The sequence below is a fragment of the Gobius niger genome (genome assembly GCF_951799975.1).
Source record: "Gobius niger genome assembly, chromosome: 11".
NCBI lineage: Eukaryota > Metazoa > Chordata > Actinopteri > Gobiiformes > Gobiidae > Gobius > Gobius niger.
The window spans coordinates 8,160,915-8,181,409 of record NC_136862.1 but is presented as its reverse complement, the minus strand read 5'-3'; the positions used below and the strand labels follow the sequence as shown (position 1 = coordinate 8,181,409).

The 20,495-nt window shown below is 40.8% G+C and overlaps 2 protein-coding genes across 8 annotated transcripts in view; both read right to left on the bottom strand.

Annotated features, from left to right (window-relative positions):
• LOC306969862 (protein Aster-B-like) overlaps positions 1–11,833 on the bottom strand; it is a 40,362-nt gene extending 28,529 nt beyond the window's left edge. For 5 of the 7 annotated variants that reach the window (XM_079565606.1, XM_079565608.1, XM_079565610.1 and 2 more), the window contains exons 1-2: positions 11,730–11,833; positions 11,045–11,068 (exon numbers count right to left, since the gene is read on the bottom strand). In XM_079565606.1, coding sequence (XP_079421732.1) covers positions 11,045–11,068; positions 11,730–11,818 — 113 coding nt within the window. In that variant the 5' untranslated portion in view covers positions 11,819–11,833. Of the gene's footprint in view, positions 1–1,044; positions 1,311–11,044; positions 11,069–11,729 lie in introns of those variants that run through there. The other 2 variants (XM_079565612.1, XM_079565614.1) reach the window with 2 other exon arrangements.
• The window catches only part of clmpa (CXADR like membrane protein a), a 358,126-nt gene that overhangs the window by 170,789 nt on the left and 166,842 nt on the right, over positions 1–20,495 (bottom strand). The window lies entirely within an intron of this gene.

Genomic DNA, 20,495 nt, shown 5'->3' with positions numbered 1-20,495 from the left:
GTTGTGGCAAAGTTAACAATTCAGCAATAAGACTGACAGCGCAATGCTTTATAAAAACTGTAATTATTATGAAAATAGTGTGCGGTGTCTTCTCCATCAGCCACACTCTTTACTCTTTAAAGGGACTATATGGAGTTTAAAAATGTCAAAATGATGTATTTTCCTCCCCCTACATGGTCCAGCAATGTCCTAATGTACAGAATGAGCTCAGACCTGTTCACCACAACTGCCTCTAAAATCCTGCACTGTCACTCAAAAAGTTGTTCAGGTCCGAATTGCCGTCATGCACGAGCTTAATATAGAAGCTGCAGTTACACGTAAGACCTGAGGTGGCAGTAGTGAGTATAAAATGGCCAACTTGCAACACTATCAAGTTTGCATTTGTATGTCCCGACTTTTTCCACTTAATTTACTGATATTATATATTGAAAACAGGTAAAAGTAATTCAGCCCTAATTTCGGAACATATACAAATCATCCCTAGTGAAGCACTTCAAATATGACTAAAAACCACTGCTGCCGGCCATTACCAAGAAATGTTTTGTGGGGGAGGGAATTTGAGTGCTGAAATGGTCAGAACGATTCAGTCAACCTAACCTAAACCACTTTAACAGAGCGCATTTTCTCCAGTTCAGTTGTACCCAAATCTAAAAGCTTCTAACAGCCTACAGGCCAGCGCGACGCCTCATTTGAAAGCTAAGACCAACAAAACTGATCTAAGATTTTCTTTTCGTCGCTCTTTTTTGACGCTCTTTTCAAAAGCTTTTAGATTTGGGTAATGCCTGGACACGTGGATAATAACTGGGAAAAATGTTCTTGGTTCAGCTGGGGGTTAAGAGGTTAAAGCTGTCCAGACTTTAAAAGACAGAGGAGTGCCGCCTCACGCCATCAGCAGGTGAGGAGGCAAGTGTTATGAGCTCTTGATCAGGTGGCAGAATGATAACGCGAGATATATAAATAATAAAACAAAGCACAACTGTTTTGGAGAGGAGAGAAGAATAAAAGTGCTGTAATGTCAGTAAGGTCTGTGAAGTTTCCTCTTACCAGCTAATCTTGAATCCCCTCATCAAGACAAACAGCTCTGTCCGGCAGCCATTGTCGGGAATGCCCTCTCTGCCCGTCACTCACGGCCTGCCTCGCCGGACTCTTCTCGCTGCAGTCGGTGGTGGCGGGTGACGGCAGACCAGCAGCAGTCTCCATGGATGAAGACCAGCAACGCTCATGCGGAGACGTCGACCTCAATGGGAACAACCTGCTCCTCCTGCCCAGTCGCCGCCGCTGAGGCTGCTTTGCTCCCAGAGTCGGCAGAGAGAGAGCGAGAGCGAGGCGAGTGCGCATGTGCGAGAGCAGAGGTAGGTGAGCGGAGGAGAGCGGCTCTGTGGCTCTGTCAGCCCGGGAGACTGAGAAATGAGACTGAGAAACGCTTTCACGGTCCTACCTGCGTCATGATAAACAGGCTTTTTAGGACCTGTGTGGTTAAAAAGAACACGCTGTGGGTTCTTTTTTTATTTAACCTCTTGCCTCCCGCCTTAATGGAGCGCATTTTCTCCAGTTCAGCTTTTTCAAAAATATACACTTCTAAACAACAGCGTAATGCCTCATTTGAAAGCTATGGCCTACAAAACTGACCCTAGCTTTTTTTGTCCCTTTGTCGCTGCGTTTTTATCAAATTTTTGAAGCATTTTTGACGCGTTTTCGTCACTTTTTCTGTGGCTTTTTTTGTCATTTTTTCATCCTGTTTTCATCCTTTTTCATTGTTTTTTGTTGTTGTTTTGTAGTTTCTTTTGTTGTGTTTTTTGTTGCCTTTCCATCGCTTTTCTTCATTACTTTTTTGAATTTTGTTGTTGTTGTGTTTTCCTCACTCTTTTGTGGCTTTTATGTTGCTTTTTCATCACTCTTTAGGTTTTTGTTGCTTTTCTATTGTGTTTTTGTTGCTTTTCTGGCATGTTTTTGTCGCTCTTTTACCACGTTTTTTGCTTTTAGATTTGGGTAATGGGTAAAGAGATTAGAGGATGTTTGAGTGACCCTGACCCCTGATATCACAGGGCGGTGACCTCCTCTCCAGGAAGTGCTTCTTTGTGTTTTCAAGCACCAAACAAACATCTTCACAGCATTATGTTATGACAGACTGGTTCTAAGGTGATGTCGCTTGAAATATGAAAGTAACACTGCAAATGGGACAAATTTTCTTACCCCACTGGCAGATTAATCAACCTAAAATGAAGACAAAATGTATTGAATCGAATCAGAAACAACTCAGTACAAGGGAAATAAATGCCCAACTAAATCTTAACTAGTCAAAACAACTGAAATGTAAAATATTACGCTCAATTTGAGACATTTAAACTAATTCGTTCCTGTCTGGTCATTGTGCATGTGCTCTGTCACGCAAAAAGACCAAAGATGTTGTTAGCATTTAGCCTCTCCTCCTCTCCTCTATGGAGCCAAACAGGGGTGAAGTTAGAAGCGATCAAGCTCTTCCACGTTTTCCCTATTCAAATATGGTTGATGATCCAAGTAAAGTCACACAAAATGAAACATGTCGACTATATTGTAAGGCGTAAAAACACCTTAGGAGCACTTCAACGTCCACGCGGTAATATCTTCAGAATTCTTTAGGAGTGAAGATATTACTGCAGGGACGTCGAAGTGCTCCCAGTGCACTGATGAAGCCTTTTGGATGAGAGGCGAAACGTCAGTCCATGTTGTTATGACCATGTTGAAGATGTTGTTAGCATTTGGCCTCTCCCAGCATATTCCTATCGCTCCAAACGAGGATGAAGTTGGAAGCTACCACGCTCTTCCACGGGCACACACAAACACCAGACAGGTACACATCAACTTGTCTAAGCTCAGATCAGAACATATCACAGTATGGAAGAACTGTGTGCCCTCAGTCACGCAAAAAGACCAAAGATATTGTTAGCATTTGGCCTCTCCCATTATATTCCTATGGCTCCAAACAGGGGTGAAGTTGGAAGCGACCTAGCTCTTCCGTGGGCACGCACAAAGACCAGACAGGTACGCATCAAGTATGGAAAAACGATGGCCTGTTCCTTTAATAGATTCACTTCTGTCCATTCACCCTATGTTTGTAATAATGGCAAAGAAATTACAGTGGTAATGTGTGGTTTATACCTTTTTTTTTACTCTTTTATTATACATGTCTGGTATAAATATCAAATGCTTTCATAATACCGTACATTTCAACTTCCAGTACCTTTTCCCTACATTATTCAAAGTCATGAAATATAAAAAAAACAATACAAAGCTATCCAAAGTATGGGATGAGACTCGTGCATGTAAATGTGCCACGCCAGATTGTAGCCAAGGCAAGGCACACGACCAAATATGTATTTACAGTGACCGGGAGGGATCGCATCATCTAAAATCCTGATGGTTGTTGTTAATATTCCCCAAATTGGAGCGTGTTAGGTCAGAAGTGAGGGGATGATTTGGCCCAGTGTTTGCCTGTGCTGAGGGCATTCCCTGGCTCTGGGGTGGGGGGGTGAGGGGGTGGGGGGGGGGGGGGTGGGGGGGTGGGGGGATTACTGCGTGTTGTACAGAGCAGCTGTCCTCCTAATCTCCTCATACATGTGTGCTCGATGTGTGCGCGGGGAGGTCTGCTACGGGAACAAACCGGTCCGAAACACCCTCCGGTCTGTCAGCTCCCAGAATCTCACTGAGTCACACTACCCAGAATGCACTGCGCCCCGGAGCGACACTCATCCGTTACCGTGGAGACCTGGTAGATGCCGACGCACATGGGGGTTAGAACCAAAATAGGTTTGTTATTGAAGTGACACATCAGATGAGGGGTCGTCTGGCAAAATCTGTTATTTCTTATCAAGCGCCTTATACGAGAATAGAATAGATTATTATTGTCGAGGTAGTTTATCTATGGCTTACAGACACAAGACACAGAGCAATTCAGTCCATTTCTGTGGCCATTCCCACGGCACAAGGGACAAAAGATTTCTTAAAACACAGCCTCTGTAGTCAGTGGAACTTTGTATCGCCTCCTAGAGTGTAGAAGCTCGAACTGAGTGTTCAGAGAATGAGCAGAGGCTATAGCTCCAGCTTTTGTCAGTGTCCTCTCCTTGTGCAGCTCACTTGTTCAGTTTGTTTGTTTTCTGCAAGTCATGTGATTGTACCATGCAGTCAGAACACTGTTCACAGATTCTAAAACCTGTGGATTGACCCCGACACTACTGAGTTTTCTCAGAAGGTACAGTGAGATACTGAGAGCACTTTTTGAACATCTCCTCAGTGTTGTTTTGGAAGTTGATCTAGACATCTAAGATTGTGTACGTACTCGACGTACTTGAAAGTGCTCACCATCTCCACACTGACTGTCGAGTGACACATGGGTTGTGATTGGAGCACGATGCTAAAACCAGTATTGGGGATGTATTACAAAAGTATCAAGTTACGAAACTATATTACTTTTTTTCCAGTAACTACGGAATATACCATATTACTTTAAGGGGCTAGACGCAAGTTTGCCATTTTTTACTCACTACTGCCTCTTCAGGTCATATGTGTAGCTGCACCTTCCATATTAAGCTTCGGACCCGCTTCGGACCCGAATTAACAACTTTTTGAGTGACAATGCAGGATTTTAGAGGCAGTTTGGTGAACAGGTCTGAGCTCAGTCTACACCATAGGACATTGTTGGAACATGTAGGGGGATGAAAATACTTTTTAACATTTTTAAACTCTGTATAGTCCCTTTAAACAGAATACGGGAATATATTAGTCATTACAATTTAAGTAACTCAAGTTACAAGTGCATTTAAATGGTTTGTATTGATGTCCAAATGAAACGATGCCAAACTCTCCAAATTAAGTGCAGCACCAAATCAAGTTGGACACTGGTGTATAAGATCTACAGTTACATGTAGCTAACGTCATTAAAACAAAATATGATGGGGGAAACCTTCTGTGGACCCACCACCTGCAGAAGCAGCCATTGGGGGCTGGTGCAATGTGATTTGGGCAGCTCCAACAACTGCCCCCACGACCCGGCAACAGACAAGTGGAAAAAAATGGATGGATGGATGGATGGATGGATGGATGGATGGATGGATGAATGAATGAATGAATGAATGAATGAATGAATGAATGAATGAATGAATGAATGAATGAATGAATGAATGAATGAATGAATGAATGAATGAATGAATGAATGATGGGGAAAGCGAAGGAAAAATAAATCTTTGACTCACTTTTGCTCTGTGGCGTTATTACTATTTTCAGTTTATATTTTGCCAGAAGTAACTGAAAGTAGTGTAACTGGGCTACATTTTTGAAACAATAATGTGAAATAAAAACATATTACATTTTTAAAGCTGTAACTACTAATATGCAATATATTACAATTCTAAAGTTACTTCGGTGTGGTCTCAGTAGACCCCCTCAGATTCCAGGTTGTTTGGATGCAGGAGACCAATTGGTTGTAATTTATTTTAAATTAATTTGTAAAAAGACAAATAAAAGTACAAACGGCGATAAACGCTCCCTTGTGGACATCCAGTGAGCACATCGGATGAGCTGCTCCTGACACAGACCCTCTGCGGGCGGCAGGAGAGGAACTGTCTGATCCACAGAATTGGTCCTGAATTGATGTTGAGGTCGACATGTCCTTAAAAGGATGTAAATTGTCTTTAAAAGCTGAACTAAAATGTAAAAATAAGACCCTGGCATATGCCATTGCCTGAGTGAGATGTTTGGTCACATTGTTTAGCAGAAGCAGGAGAACAACATCTGTGCCTCTTCTGCTTCTGTAATGCTGTTCCCTCATCACAAACAAACCTGGAGTTTTATTTTTAGACCTCGTTTCATTCACAGAAGTATGAGTAATCCTATTAACAGAGGTCATCTCCTCTCCAGAACTAAAAAGTTTCATATGATTTGGTTTAAAAGGATTAAAATAGATTCCCTGTGGCTCCACAACATGTTGGTATTGGTTCTTGCTTTGATAATGAAAAAAAAAAAACTTGGTCAGCTTCTAGTGTGTAATTTGTTTGTTGGCTAAGAATTAATTTTCTAGTAACATTACTCAAATCAATGTTGAGTAAGATCTATGCTTTGAGTTTACCCAATTTGTTTCTAAATGGCAAAAAATGTAGTATATCTCGATAAGGAAGGTTACAACGAATTAGGAATATTTTACCTAATTTGAGTGATTTTGACTTGTAAGGCAAATCTTCCAGTAGAATAAGCATTTTTGCACATTGAATAAGAGAAAAATGTATTATCTTTTATTTTTTACTTACCTTCTCAAAACATGGGCAAATCTACTGTTTTCAAGAGAATGTGACTTATTCCTTGATTACGTTTTGTTGTGTAATGTCCTGCAGCTCGTGACAGCGCAGATAGAGTTCCCTCTGGATGTTTATAGTATTGTATAAACAAACTTGCAGAGTATACGATTGCCGATTCCATATCCCTCCTCTGATACTGACACCGTGTTTGCGATCAATACGGCCGTTTCTATTTCCTAAGAGGCATCGAGAAGGTTAACCACAACGTCGCCTGGCTTTGAAGAGACAGACTGCATTGTGTTGCGTCATGGCGGACGCACATCGATCCCCACACTTTTCTCTTTGAGGGGGAAACCGGACAGCTGCACAGACATGCGCCCGGATGGCCGTATCACAACTGCACTCAGGGATGTCTGATCAGGGTAATTGTAGAAGACGGAGCCCTGGAGAGATTACAAGATCCCGACTCCTGGGGAAAGGGTATCCTCAAAACGCTCTTTTACAGCTTCCGGCGATCACAGCAAGGTTAAAAATCAAACCATGGTGAAACATTACCATGTCAAAGAAGCGTATGGACAGGAGAGCTTATAGCCTATAGGCCAGTGTGACACCGCTGGGTCATTTTTACATTGTACTTGGTCATGTGTGAAAGTTGCACATTTTTGGCAGGATTTGTGATACTCTACCATGACCAAGATCTCAAAACCTCTGGATCCTGAACTACTTATCTAATTGTACAAAAAAATGGAACCTCTGAACAAATACCAAACATAATGTATTGAAATAGCCCTGGCAGTGGCTTGAAAATGCATTGCAGTAACAGTGTAGTCTGATTTCTCCTTGCCTTTATTTAACCACATGGCACACAGAAATGAACAGCTGCATAAAGAATAAATAACATGCAGCCTGAGGAAGTCATCAAAGCTTTTCTAAATCTTATTTGGACCATGTAGGTATAAAATTGTAAACTAACTAGCCTTATTGTGTCAAAATTGGAGCATTCGTCGTTTTTTTTTTCTTCTCGAGTGTGCATGTGCATTTGTTTTGTTTGTGTTTACGGCCGAGCGAGTGCCGACCCGCCGCGCCACTCATCTCTTTTTCTCGAGACACAAACATTGTTCAGGTCACAAAGTTTTTAGTTCGACCTGTGAAAGCCTATAGAACACAAGGCTGCGCGATGTAAATGAGGAAATGAATGTGAGGCTGCCATCAGCGCCGCTCACAAGATACTGTATGGTGCGTTTCATTTGTCAGTTAGAGGTGGCCCAGTTCTTGTGCCAGGCCCGAGATCTGGCCCACAAACTCCGTACAGAAAAGCAGAGACAGACAGTAGGGTTGGGCCATATCGTATCGCATATTTGGGGAACGCATTCCCCCAATTATCAGTTTTTCAGGGTGATGGATCCGGGAAATATTTAGGAGGATCCAGCAAAGATTTTTTCTGATATAATGGTGTTTAAAGGTACACTGCGTAATCTTTTGGACTATACTGTTGCGGCAAAACAAAACATGCTCCTAATGACACAGAAAATGCTGTTGCTGCAGTGTGTAAATTAATAAAATAATGGATTTGGATGAATTCTACTGCCTTTCGTCACATCTCCATGGAGACGAGCTGGAGACGTACCCACTCCCAGTAAAGTTTACAGTCATGTCTTAGGGGTGGTATTTTTCAATGATGAAAATATGTCATGAAATAAATGCTGGTATTTCAATTTTATTTATTGGGTAAAATTCTACAATTTAAGTACTGGTTATACCGATATAATTTGCATATCGTTGTAATTTTTGATATTGTTGGGGACACTATTATTTTTGTTACGCTGAGCTCCACTCCGAGCATAAACACTGACTGTGTTGGACACAGGAGCAGGTACTTCAAAAGTAAAAAGAAATGAAGGATGTAAACTGCTGAGTAGATCATATTTGCGAGGAAATTAGTATGCCGCTAAAAAATATCTTTGAATTAATCTTCCCAATAGGCGTAAGGCTGGAATTTTGACGTAATTTGCCCATTATCAATTATATTGTCAAATATATCATCATCGTGATATTCCTTTTTTTCCCCCTAATACAAGAATTGATGGCACAGTAGATGAGCTGCAGTTTTGCCTGTTTGCAATGCCCTTTATTCAATTCCTTTCTGGGTTGAGTTGTACAGCAAGAGCTCAATCAGGCTGTACCTCAGATTATCTACTTTTTGTGTTTTGTGCTGATGAGAGAAACCGGAGGCACTGACGGGAAACTCACCCAGGACACGGGTAGAACATGCAAACTCCAGAGGTCCCACGTGCCCAACACACCCATCCCCAAAAGGTGCATGTAGTACATTTCTCAGATCTGGAACATATTTGCATCACACACGTGTATTCATGCGCCACTATCTCTGTCTGTGATCTCGCCCTCGCAGTAGCAGCTGAGGCCACACAGGAGACTTAATTCTGCAGCTCAAAGAAAAGGCCCGGTCCGGAGAGGGATGTGGTGCCAGGGAAAGTGTGTCAGAGCAATTTTTCACACAAGGTAAGCTGCGGAACTGACGAAGCAGAGTACGGCTTGAACGCTGTGTTAAAAAAAAAAAAAAAAAAGTACAGCGCGGGCTTCCAGTTTCCCTCGCCTCGCGGTTCTGCGCTCCCATAAATTAAACAAGAAACCCCCGGTTACACTAGGCCAAGTAAACAATGGAACAGAGTGTGCCAAGACTCTCTAGCAGTGGCTTCATTATCCTCGACAATAATATAGTTTTCACAGGAGGACGCAACATTTTCACATGATACAAAAACAGCTCCCAGGACAGACTGATATAAATACACTTTGTACAAATTATAATGGTTCGACACCTTTTGAGGCATTATTAGGATTATGATGCGTGCTGTGGTTACCCTTACCATGGGGGAACATGTACAATAGTGCCACAACTCCTTTGTCTTGAAAAATGCTGCCCCCATGTGCCCAACAAGCACATTTCTTTTCCTTGTACAAATCTCTACAGTGCATTATTTCTATTTCTTTTGTGTGTATGTTGCGTGCAGTCCTGCCAATGGAATTAGTTCACGCACAGTTCACATTTTTTTGGTGGCACAAGGTAGAAATAGCTAAAATAGTTCATGATAAGCGTTCATCAGTGGTATGTCGAGAGTGAAATATGCTCAGAAATATGCACAGAAAGACAATATCACTAATCAAACAGTCCATATCTGAGTGAGTCACTAAAGCAGTCATAAAGTCAGCTATTGTCATATTGTGTTATGTAAAATCGTCAGTAGAGGGCACTAAAGGATTTGTGTACAAGACAGTTTCTGTTTCGTTTCGGTTATCAGACACTAAAGTATTAACTTGTCCAATATTTTCTAATTGCAAAAAAGGCCAGCAACTATTAATCGTTATGTTTCACTAACCACTTTAACTACTGAACAAAGTAGAATTGAATAAAAGGAGGGACAAAATGAAGAAAGATTAGTTGTAAAGTTGGCACAGGTACGCCTTTGATGGCTATAACTGTGCAACAGAGTAACTTGGCAGCTCTTCAAATCAACAAACAAAGCAGCAGCAAGGCTATACCAGAAGTTTGGAATTGGCTGAACATACATTTTAGTCTCACCATCAAATAGATTTCCACGGGGCAGTGAAAAGCATTAAAAAGTCATCAAATGAATTGCGCCTAAATCAAGGCCTTAAATGTCATTAAAAAGCGTTCAATTGGATTAAAAATGGCATTAAATCTGAATTTATAGAACCATTAGGACATGACTTACTGTATAAGTTTATCTAAACAGTATTTACAGTTTTGGCTGAAATTTACCACATACAGTCATGCTCAAAAGTTTACATACACTGGCAGAATTTTAGCTTTTTTTGACCATTTTTCAAAGAATGTGAAAGATAACACAACACATTTTTTTGTCACTCACAGTTAGTGGTTGTGTGAAGCCATTTATGGTCAAACAACTGAGTTTTAAATTATAACGAAAAAAGAAAGTCCCAAAATGACCCTTATCAAAAGTTTGCACCCTTTAACATCGATGACAGATTGGAGTCTTTTGTGGTAGTTGTAGATGAGGTTCTTAATTTTTCTGATGGTGAAGCGGCCCATTCTTTTTGGCAAATTCTTATAAGTTGGTGGGCTGTTTTGCATGAACTGCACATTTGAGATCTCCCCACGGTGGTTCAATGGTATTGAGGTCAGGAGACTGAGATGGCCACTCCAGAACCTTCACTTTATTCTGCTGAAGTCAGTGGCATCAGGGAACCACCTTCTGCCGGGGTATGTAAATCTTTGAGCACGACTGTTTTTTTGCTTTGTCCAATTCTCTTTCCTCTGTTTGATGAAATGTTTGCAAATCTCAAATGAAATAGGCGCTGATTTTTTTTTTTTTTTTCTGCATTTGTGGTTTTAAAATATCGTATTCGGGCAATACAAAGCATTACATTTGTATAAACCCTGTATGATAACTATTGCAACAACACATCATTAGTAGGGTGAAAAACTTGGCCACCACAAGCCAGTTATCCCTGTGGTAACTTTTCTTACACCTCCGGCTTGAAACCCAAAAAGTCATATAGTGGAAATAAATGATATGTTTCCTCATAAGAAAAAAAAGAAAAAAGAGAAAAAAACATCCTGTGTAATGTTATTTATGAACCTGTTTGAGTTGTTTAACACAGTAACAGCCAAACAAAACACACCAAAACGAGCAGTCCAAAAAGCAATAAAGGCGAGAAAGCGGCTAAACAAACACACAATGAGCCACATTTAGACACGTCAAGTCAGCAGTACTTACCTCAGCCTTGTTCCACTGTCAGACCTGCAACATAAGGACACGCCAGTGTAAAGCGGAGCAGCTGAGGCCAAACATTGCGTCACTTTGTGATACAAGCATGTACCCCCCAAAAATACAAGACCAAGAGAATTCCCACACATTTTTTTTTTTTTTTAGGTTGGAACAAAGGATTATGAACTTAGTGGCTGGAGGTCAATATGATTTATAATAATAGTACAAAAAATGGAATTCACAAGCTGCTGCACTATTAATGATACACTATGTAACATGCACTGGTTTAGGCTTTAATCCACTCATTATTTGCCTAAGTTAAAAACCTCCAGAAATAGCCATTAAAGCTTGACAAAAATGCCACTTGTTGTCACGCTGCGTCAGTTTGCTAATATAAACAAATTTAAGATTAACTTATTAACTTTTTTCTTAGTCTTAGTTTCTGTTAGGTGTGAAACAGGAAAAACATAATATTAAGCTTCTTATATATTTCTATTGCATTGTGATTACTATAGGGCCTGTGGTACACTGCCCTGTCGGCGATACTGAAAACACTAACTATTAATTAACTAAATGTTGATTTTAGAATATCCAATATATAACTGATAAAACAGCCAGCCATAAGAAGTGAATGAAGCTAAACAAAGCGTCAGTGATGTGACGATGATGAGGAGGTAGCAGAGTTGACACTCACTTGACTCGGTGGAAGGCCAGCCTCTTGCGGAGAGAAGACACTCGCAGGTGGCAGCCCTGCTTGATGCCCACGCTGCCTTCGACCACCATGACCACCCATCCAAGCACCGCTGCCCCGTAAACTCAATTCCATACAGCCAACATTTTGTCAGGAATCATATTCCATCATTGTTTTTGTCAACATAGTATGTTAAAAATGTAAAAAATAGATTAAAAAGAAGATCTCGAGGACAAGATGAGCAAAAATATTCAAAAAAGCAAGTGGAGAATGGATTCAGGCCCCTAATGAAAAACAAATGCTTCCTTTTCAACCAAGAGCCCCAAATCATACAAAGTTAACATCCAAGGAAGGTCCTTAAAGCCTTAGAACTTGACCAACTCAACGATTGGGATTACAAAATTATAGAATAATTGATTTATGCAGTTTCCTACAATAAAACTAGTAAAGAACTACAGGCAATAGTTCAAGTTTTTTTGTGAAAAAGTCCAAGGCAAAAGCAAGATTAACCCAGCTCCAACTGCCTGGAAACAGCTCCCCACTGACCCTATACGCTCTGGACGGCTTTATCTTCTCCGCTTCAAGGTGTACGTCCAGCTCGCGGCTCCTCCACAGACATTTGGCTTTGTTTATCCGTCCCCTCCGCTGCAGGCTCCTCCTCCCTGCCTCACCTCACTCCCTCCTCTGGCTGTTACTGACCCATTTCTGTAGCACACCTGCACAATGAAAGCTGCAGGTATACGGAGTTTGTGGCGTCACGCTGCGCTCCCCTGGGACAGAGCGCGCCTCTGCAAAAGCATTTGTCATGAGCTGTCTTCTTCTTCCCCGCTCATACCCTGCACCGTGCTGCTTCGTGCTGCAAGAGCTCGGTACGTGCGCACTCACATCTCAATGCAAATGAGCTTGGTATGTTGACCGCAGCCCACTGATCATGGCCCGGTGACAGAGCTGATGGAGCCGTGCTCGGGGAAGTATGAAGGAGTGGTGCAATGCAGCAGCAGGAATGCAACATCATCATTAGTTTGTAAAATAAGCTGTGATACCTTTGTGGAACTGTCGAAAATCTCGGACACATTATCTACACTTTTAATGCTTTACTTAACATTACACTGTGATGAAAATATGATGACATATTGTTGTACGTGACTTAATGTGCCCATCATTAGAAATGTAGTTGGTGGAATTTATACAATCTTTAGAGCAAAGCAGCAATTCACAAATACATCCATTCTAGGCAAGGCAAGGCAAATGTATTTATACAGCACATTTCATGCACAAGGCAACTCAATGTGCCTCACAGCAACACCAAAAACACAATAAAAACACAATTAAACAAATCAATCAATACACCCATAAAAATCTACAAAATGACAAATATGTATATATTAAAGCTATATATTAAAAGTAGTTAAAATACCATCAATTGCCATAGGCAGCAGTAAATAGGCATGTTTTCAGCCTGGACTTAAACATAGTAAAAGTTGAGGCCTGTCTCACGTCCTCGTTGAGGCTGTTCCACAGTTTTTCTGCGTGAATCTGAAAAGCAGCCTCGACGCGTTTAGTAGTGACTCTAGGAACCACCAGGAGACCCCTCCCTGAAGATCTCAAGGCCCAAGATGGTTCATACTGCTGTACCACGCCAGCTATATATTTTGGTGCTCGACCATGAAGAGACTTGTAAGCTAGCAGAGCTATTTTAAAATCTATTCTCTGAGCGACAGGAAGCCAGTGCAGAGACCGGAGCACTGGACGAATGTGGTCGTATTTCCTGGTATTTCCAGCTGGCGACTGGAGACAAATGCATGAATTAATCTCTCCAAGTGCAGTTTAGATACTATGTTTTTATTTTAGCAATGTTTTTGAGGTGGTAATAGGCCGCTGATGTAATGGACTTAATATGACTGTTAAAATTCAGGTCTGAGTCCATGATTACCTCTAGATTTCTTACTTGATTTTTAGGTTCTAGTGAAAGAGCTTCATTCTACAGATATCCATTTGTTAATCTGTATCTGGACATCCGTGAGCTCTTTGGGGGGGGCGGACATTCTTATGTGTCCCAGGACCTACGTCTCCCCCAGGGCTCAGTCTGCTCATCACTAAGTGGTAGAGCAGCGGCTCTATTCTGAGCTCCTCTCTTATCCAGACATGTTTACCATACAATCTAGTTAATACTCGAGCTTAGCAGGTTTGGACTGGTTAGTACCAGGGTGGAAGACTGTGGGAAGTGAAGGTGCCATGTGCTGGGGAGGGGTGTGTATGTATTTACAATAAAATGAGCACAATGTAGAAAAGTAGAAAAAAAGAACTCTTGTTAGCTGAAAGCATCTTCCATATCTGCAGTACCAAATAGTGTTGTGTGAACGCCATTCCTTGGAAAGATGCACTTTACTTTTAGCAATCTTGAACAGTAAGATAAAGTGATCAGTAATGTATTCTGTCAGCTAACAGCTCTAATGCAACACAAGTCAGGCTGTACATCACTTACTCCTATACTTTAAGAACGCTACATTGGGAGTACAACAGCAGACGTAAACAAATTTGCATAGTCATAAATCATTAAGACCTCCAACGGAGCACGACGCCGTGCCTATCTGCTAATGAATAAATGCAGCAGGGCACGGGTGACTGAAGACTGGACTCCACACGAGCACAAAAGGAGGAGATAGGTGGAATGTGTTTACAACTTCTTAACATATTAGGGAGGCTTCATATTAGCATTGCTGTGGTGAGATAAAGTCCTTTAAAGTGAAGCATTCACTCAAATTGGACCAATTGAATTCGCCTTTTGACATGACGCTTTGAGTGAATCTCAGTTGTACAGGAGTTTGCAAATTGGGCCTTATTCCCGTCCATAGGAAGGAGGCTTCCCATCTTTATTGTAAAAAGCTACTCTCAACTTGCTCAATAGCCTCTCTATTGTATTCATGAGTATTTATATCGAAACTGTTCTGACACTGCCCTTGATGTTATGGTCTCAACTAGGGCCATGGAGTAGAGAGAAAGTTTTATATCCAAAACTTTTATGTCTATTGATGCAAGACTTTGCTTTCTTTACAAAAACGGAAGAGGAAATCATATCGAAAACTCTATGCAAAAGTTGGCAGTGGAGTGCATGAACTTGGTTGTTGGTTCAGGAAGTTCTCTATGAATTCTTGTGGTGGTACATAAACTGTCCACACTTTTCTGAACATTGTTTAAATGTTTCCATGTGTGGCCAAGCAGAATAAGGTCATGGCGCACTACAATTGTTCAAACCAGTCATAATCTATAAGCCAATATTTGAACTTGATTTGTACAAATGTGGTTCAGGTGCCTTTTTTGTCCATAGAATTACCAATATTTTCCTACTTCATTTTTAACATACTTTTTAGATTCTCAAATATTTAGTTAAATCCGCTTGTGATCATGTGACATCTCAACATTTTAAAGACCAGATAGATTAGCAAGAGGTGGAGAGCAGGTCAGCATCTTAAACTCTTGTCACATTTTGCATGAACCTGACACTGAATACTGGAGAAAACAGCTGTTATTGTGTCAGAGGATGTGTTTCATTGGTCAGTGTAAATCCGTCTATATAGTTTGACGACTGTCGTGACCTTGTCCTGGTTTGGACCGGAGCGCCGCCGGACCCGCTGGCTCTTTATGAGTCTGGAGCCTTGAACTGCCACCTCAACAGAACTGGGCTTTTGTGAAATATAGCAGTTTGAACCACACAGGCAGGGGCGGACTGGCCATGTGTCCATTCTGGAAGAGCACAGAAGGGCCACTGGCTCTAGGGCCGCTGGTTTGGCCTCTCAACTTTCTCCTTAACCTCTTATCTTATGCCTTAAAACGTGGCATAAACATGACAAAAAACAACAAAAACACAGCAGCAAAGCAATGAAAAAAGCAACAAAAAAATCCACTAAAAAGTGATAAAACACATTGACAAAGCCACAAAAGTATTTAAAAAGCAACAAACTCATGACAAAAAGTTGCAATCACTCTTGTAGGTCTTAGCTTTCAAATGAGCCGTTACACTGTTGCTCTCCAGTTCAGGAGCTTTTAGATTCGGGTAATGGTAATTTGGGCCAGACTGGTCAGAGTCCAGGGCCGTTTTTAAGTCCCAGTCCGCCCCTGCACACAGGGTTTCCGAAAAGCTGAGGCATTTCAGGTGTAATTGGTGTAGAACTGAAAGTATAGCTTTCTTTGTTCAATAGTTCATAATCTATTTATTTCTGTCTTTGGGGAAGTGGCCATTACTATTAGTATTAGAAGAGCAGGGCCATGGCAGGCTCACTGTCCTCTGCAGTATTGAGCGTCTTTTTGAGAGTAGTGTTTCGGCAGTGCGATCTTCCAATTCGAAATATGTTGATTACAGCTTTATTCTTAAAGGAATAGGTTAGCGTTTTCCCATACTGAGATATATTCTCACCTGACCTTAGACAAGTTGATGCATACCTGTCTGGTCTTTTTGCGTGACTGAGTGCACACACAAAGATGTTGTTAGCATTTAGCCTCTCCTCCTCTCCTCTATGGACCCAAACAGGGGTGAAGTTAGAAGCAACCATGCTCTTTCACATGTTCCCTATATAAATACGGTTACGTGAGCAGTTACACAATCCAAGTATAGTTGACTCTAGGCCTCTATGGCAGTTTTAACACAGACCTCTTTTCCAAGAAGTTACCTCCACATATAAAAGTCTCATCTCCATTCTTGTCCCGTGTAGTGTCAGTTTTCAGGTCACCTCTGACTGTCATAATCACAAGTAATCACAAGCCTTTAAAAAGCAGAGTCTAGTCAACAAAATGGCATGGAAATTGATTCAAATACATTTATTATACATTTAGTTAGTCCAGTTACAAACAGTAATATTTACATTTTGCAGCTTTATCAACTTTTTAGTGACAGTAAAAAGGAGCAGACCAGTTCTTGGGGTGTTTGAGTTTGTGGATGAGGCTTTTGAATAGGAAGTGGACAAATCGTGGACAATTGTGTCTCATAAACCTGCTTTTAGGGACCTCATATTTCCCATATTGTTATTAAATCAATGGGTTTGGAAAATTGTTTGCTGCTTGTACCATCAAGGGGGATTAACGATAATACCAACAAACCATAAGCCACCATTATGGACTTGACTATATCCTTTACAGAACAACATTGGGAATCAAAATCTCCACAGATGTGTTTTTTTGCCTTTTTCCTTGAGAGCTTCGAATGATTTCTTCTTCTGAAACACTGAAGAGGCACTAGGAGCTCCCCACAGCTGCAGCACAGTGGAGGCGTCACAAGAGGTGCTGCAGGAAAAAAGGAAGGGACAAAGGAGAAGATGGTGAAAGACTTTTGTGGAGCGGAAGGAGCTGTGCAGGAGGAAGGAGGTGGAGGAGCCGACCAGTGCGGGACACCACGCTCTGAAACAGGGACAAACCCAGGAGGAGGTGCGCCGTTTCAGAGGATCAGAGGAGACTGAAGGCAGTTAGAAAGGTTTCTTCCGGGTGCTACAGTTTCCTCTACCTCCAAAGACATGCTGCAAAAAAGTGTAATAAAATACATGACCGTGATGACGCCTTCCTCGATACTGCAGTTATAAACATTTTGGCCCAAATCTGAAAATAGAGGCGTGAGACAGTTCTGTGTGAAGAGCAGGCACAAATGTCAAACACCGAGTGGAATCTGAATGAAGCGCAGACACAGTGGCCTTTGAGTAATTAACCTTTATAGACACTTTTATGTTCTCCGCAACTGTATAAGGGGGTTCATTCTGCTGCTGGGAAAGAGTTAAGTCCTATATACTGTGACTGCATGAGCTCTCAGTCATCCAGGCTATATAGTCAAAGTGATGTATTTGCTCACAGTCAAAGGCTTGTTTTTTTTGTTTGTTTGTTTTTTAGCACACAAAACACCGTTGACACAAGAGAAAGCATGAAATCAAGCGGTTTTAACAAGTCGAAAACTAACTTTGGAAAGCACGCAAAGTTGATTTCAAACATCTTTGAGCTAAGCCTTAACCAGTGTTCATTTTGACAACATATTTTAATGAATTATAATATTACAATCATATTCAATCAAGGTCCTCTGCTTCATGAAGCTTCTCCCACATGGACAAAGGACAGACCTGTTCCTTTGGCAGTGAATTAAAATGATACAAGGCTCTTTCAAACTGTCATTGGAAGTTTGGATGATTTTAGTCTTATTTTTTATTAAGCCATAACCTCATACTCAACTTTTAATTTAGTTTTAGTCTAATTTTAGTGAGCAAATACATCACTTTGACTATATTTGACGACACTGGCCTTAGCCTAGATCTGGGTTGTAATTTCAAATATATAATTGTATTCACATATCACTTGGAAATATGAATTTGTTGCTGTATAACATTATGCACTATGTATGTTCCCGCAGTTGCCACATTTGTCCACAAGAGGGCACTGTTTGCTATACAATAGACCCCCACTATTCCCGTGACTTCATAAGCACAGTTAATATCACACCGTGCACTGATAATATAAATACCATGAGATCCACATTTCAAACAATCCAAAACTGCAACATAGATTTAGTTATTATAATGTTGATAATGTCAGAACTGCTAAAGTAAGTGGAGTGTCAAAATATACCTTTTGACCCTTGTGTCAGCTGTTATTAGGAGAAGGTCCCTGGTTCAGTTCTCAGGCTGAGTGAAGTCCTTCTGTGTGGATTGTGCATGTTCTGCCATGTTCAGATGGATTTCCTTTGGGTGCTCCAGTCACCTTTCAAGTCAAAACATGTACAACAGGCAAAATGTCTTGTTTCATCATCTTCTTCTTAGGCTACTTGCTATTGCTATTATGCTCCCTTTAAAGTGCATATGACTGGTTAAACTCCCCATTCCACTCATAAAAATCGTGTCTAAGATTTACAGTGGAGAACCTTTTAGATTTGGGTAAAGCCGAGCAGGAGAAAATGTACTCAGGGGTTAAGAGGTTGAAAGTCAATAAATCAACTATGCAAAAATGAAGGCTGTGTTTAATCCAATTTTGTTTTGAAAATCAAAATTTCCCCTCATTCCTCTGTTTTATTTCATGTTTCTATATCGTATAAAATTAAATACGCCGCGATTTTTGGGCACAGGTTATCACTAAAGCAGAGATGTCGTCACAGACCAGTGTGAGGCTGCACCTCACAGTTAGAAATGAAGTTTAGAGCAGGGGCAGAGTACAGGCAGTAGAGGCCTGGGGGCCTGAGCCCCACTCACTCTGATTGACAAGCAGCAGTGTTTTGTCATAAATACAAAATAAAAAATGTTTATTTTGAATTTAGACGATAAGCTGATTATAATCTTTATGTGGACCATTCTTTTTCCATGGTGTGCTGAAATATGTCAATTTTATTGCATTAATAAAATGTCGCCATACACAATAGCATTTCATGAAAATTATAATACACAACGTGAACCATAGTGACCTGCTGGGCACCTCTTAAAGGCACCAAATTGCAGGAAATCCAGTCTGTTCAGTTTCTGGTAGAGCACCAACCAGTCTGTGATCTTATCTGTGAAAGGCACTATATAAATAAAGCTCTTCTTCTTCTTCTTACTGTAAGTAAATGTAAGTACATTTAAATTTGCCGTTAGGGGCTAGATGCGAGTTTGTCATTTTTATACTCACTACTGCCACCTCAGGGCTTATGCGTAACTGCAGCTTCTATATTAAGCTCGTGCATGACGGCACCTCAGACCCGAATTAACACCTTTTTGAGTGACAGTGCAGGATTTTAGAGGCAGTTGTGGTGAACAGGTCTGAGCTCATTCTACATATTAGGACATGGCTGGAACATGTAGGGGGAGGAAAATAGATAATTTTAAAATTTTTAAACTCTGTATAGTCAGTGTAGTATATCGGTCATTTTTAATGATATATATGTATTTTTTTATGTTGGGGGCCCAGAATTTTTTTCTGCCATTGGGCCCAGAATATCTAGCGGCGCCCCTGGGTATAGATAGAGACGGCATCTCTGGAATCAACCATATATGGTTATGTTTAAAACAGTTGAGGGAGAAAACAAAACTTTCTATAGTTACTCCAAGACTACTTTAACAAATGCTGAATTATGAATATAGTTTTCTAACCAACAGAGATGCAAAGGCATAGAGAGGAGCAAAGTAGTTCACCAGCCCATAATTCCATAAATAAAGGAGAATGCTAATATGCTTCATGGTAGCATTATGCTACATGCTAACACTAGCGACGACTGCCATTTTTCGCTCCTACTGAACAATCTGCTATGAAAAAATATCCATATGGACCCGACATAGACTTGACTTTATTTGTGTGTGATAAATAATTGTATATTTCGGCATGAGCACGTCTCAGTTTTACCCCTGGAAAATGGAACTCTGTCTTTGCATGAAAAATAATCATAATTTAATACTGAACTTATACTATCTCATAACGTGAAACTCTGTCATGCAACTGAGCCGTAATGAAAACAGTAGGTCTCTGTGCATCCCAGTTGAAAGTTTTATTTAAAAAAGAAAGAGGAAACAGTACTGGACTGTCGCTGTACAAATGTACACGTGTCGCCGAGCAGAGGGCTATGTACATGGGCTTTTTGGTTGAGAGTTTTACATACAGTAGATACAACAGAACACGTGAGAAGACAGGAACGTCCCTTTGGCACTGTGCTATACGCCACAGTCTATTTACACCAGTCCAGAGTACAACGCATACAAGAAACAAAGCAAAAATAGATATTTATGAATTTACACAGTGACTTATATGACCATACATTTCATCTATAGGAGTAGTATT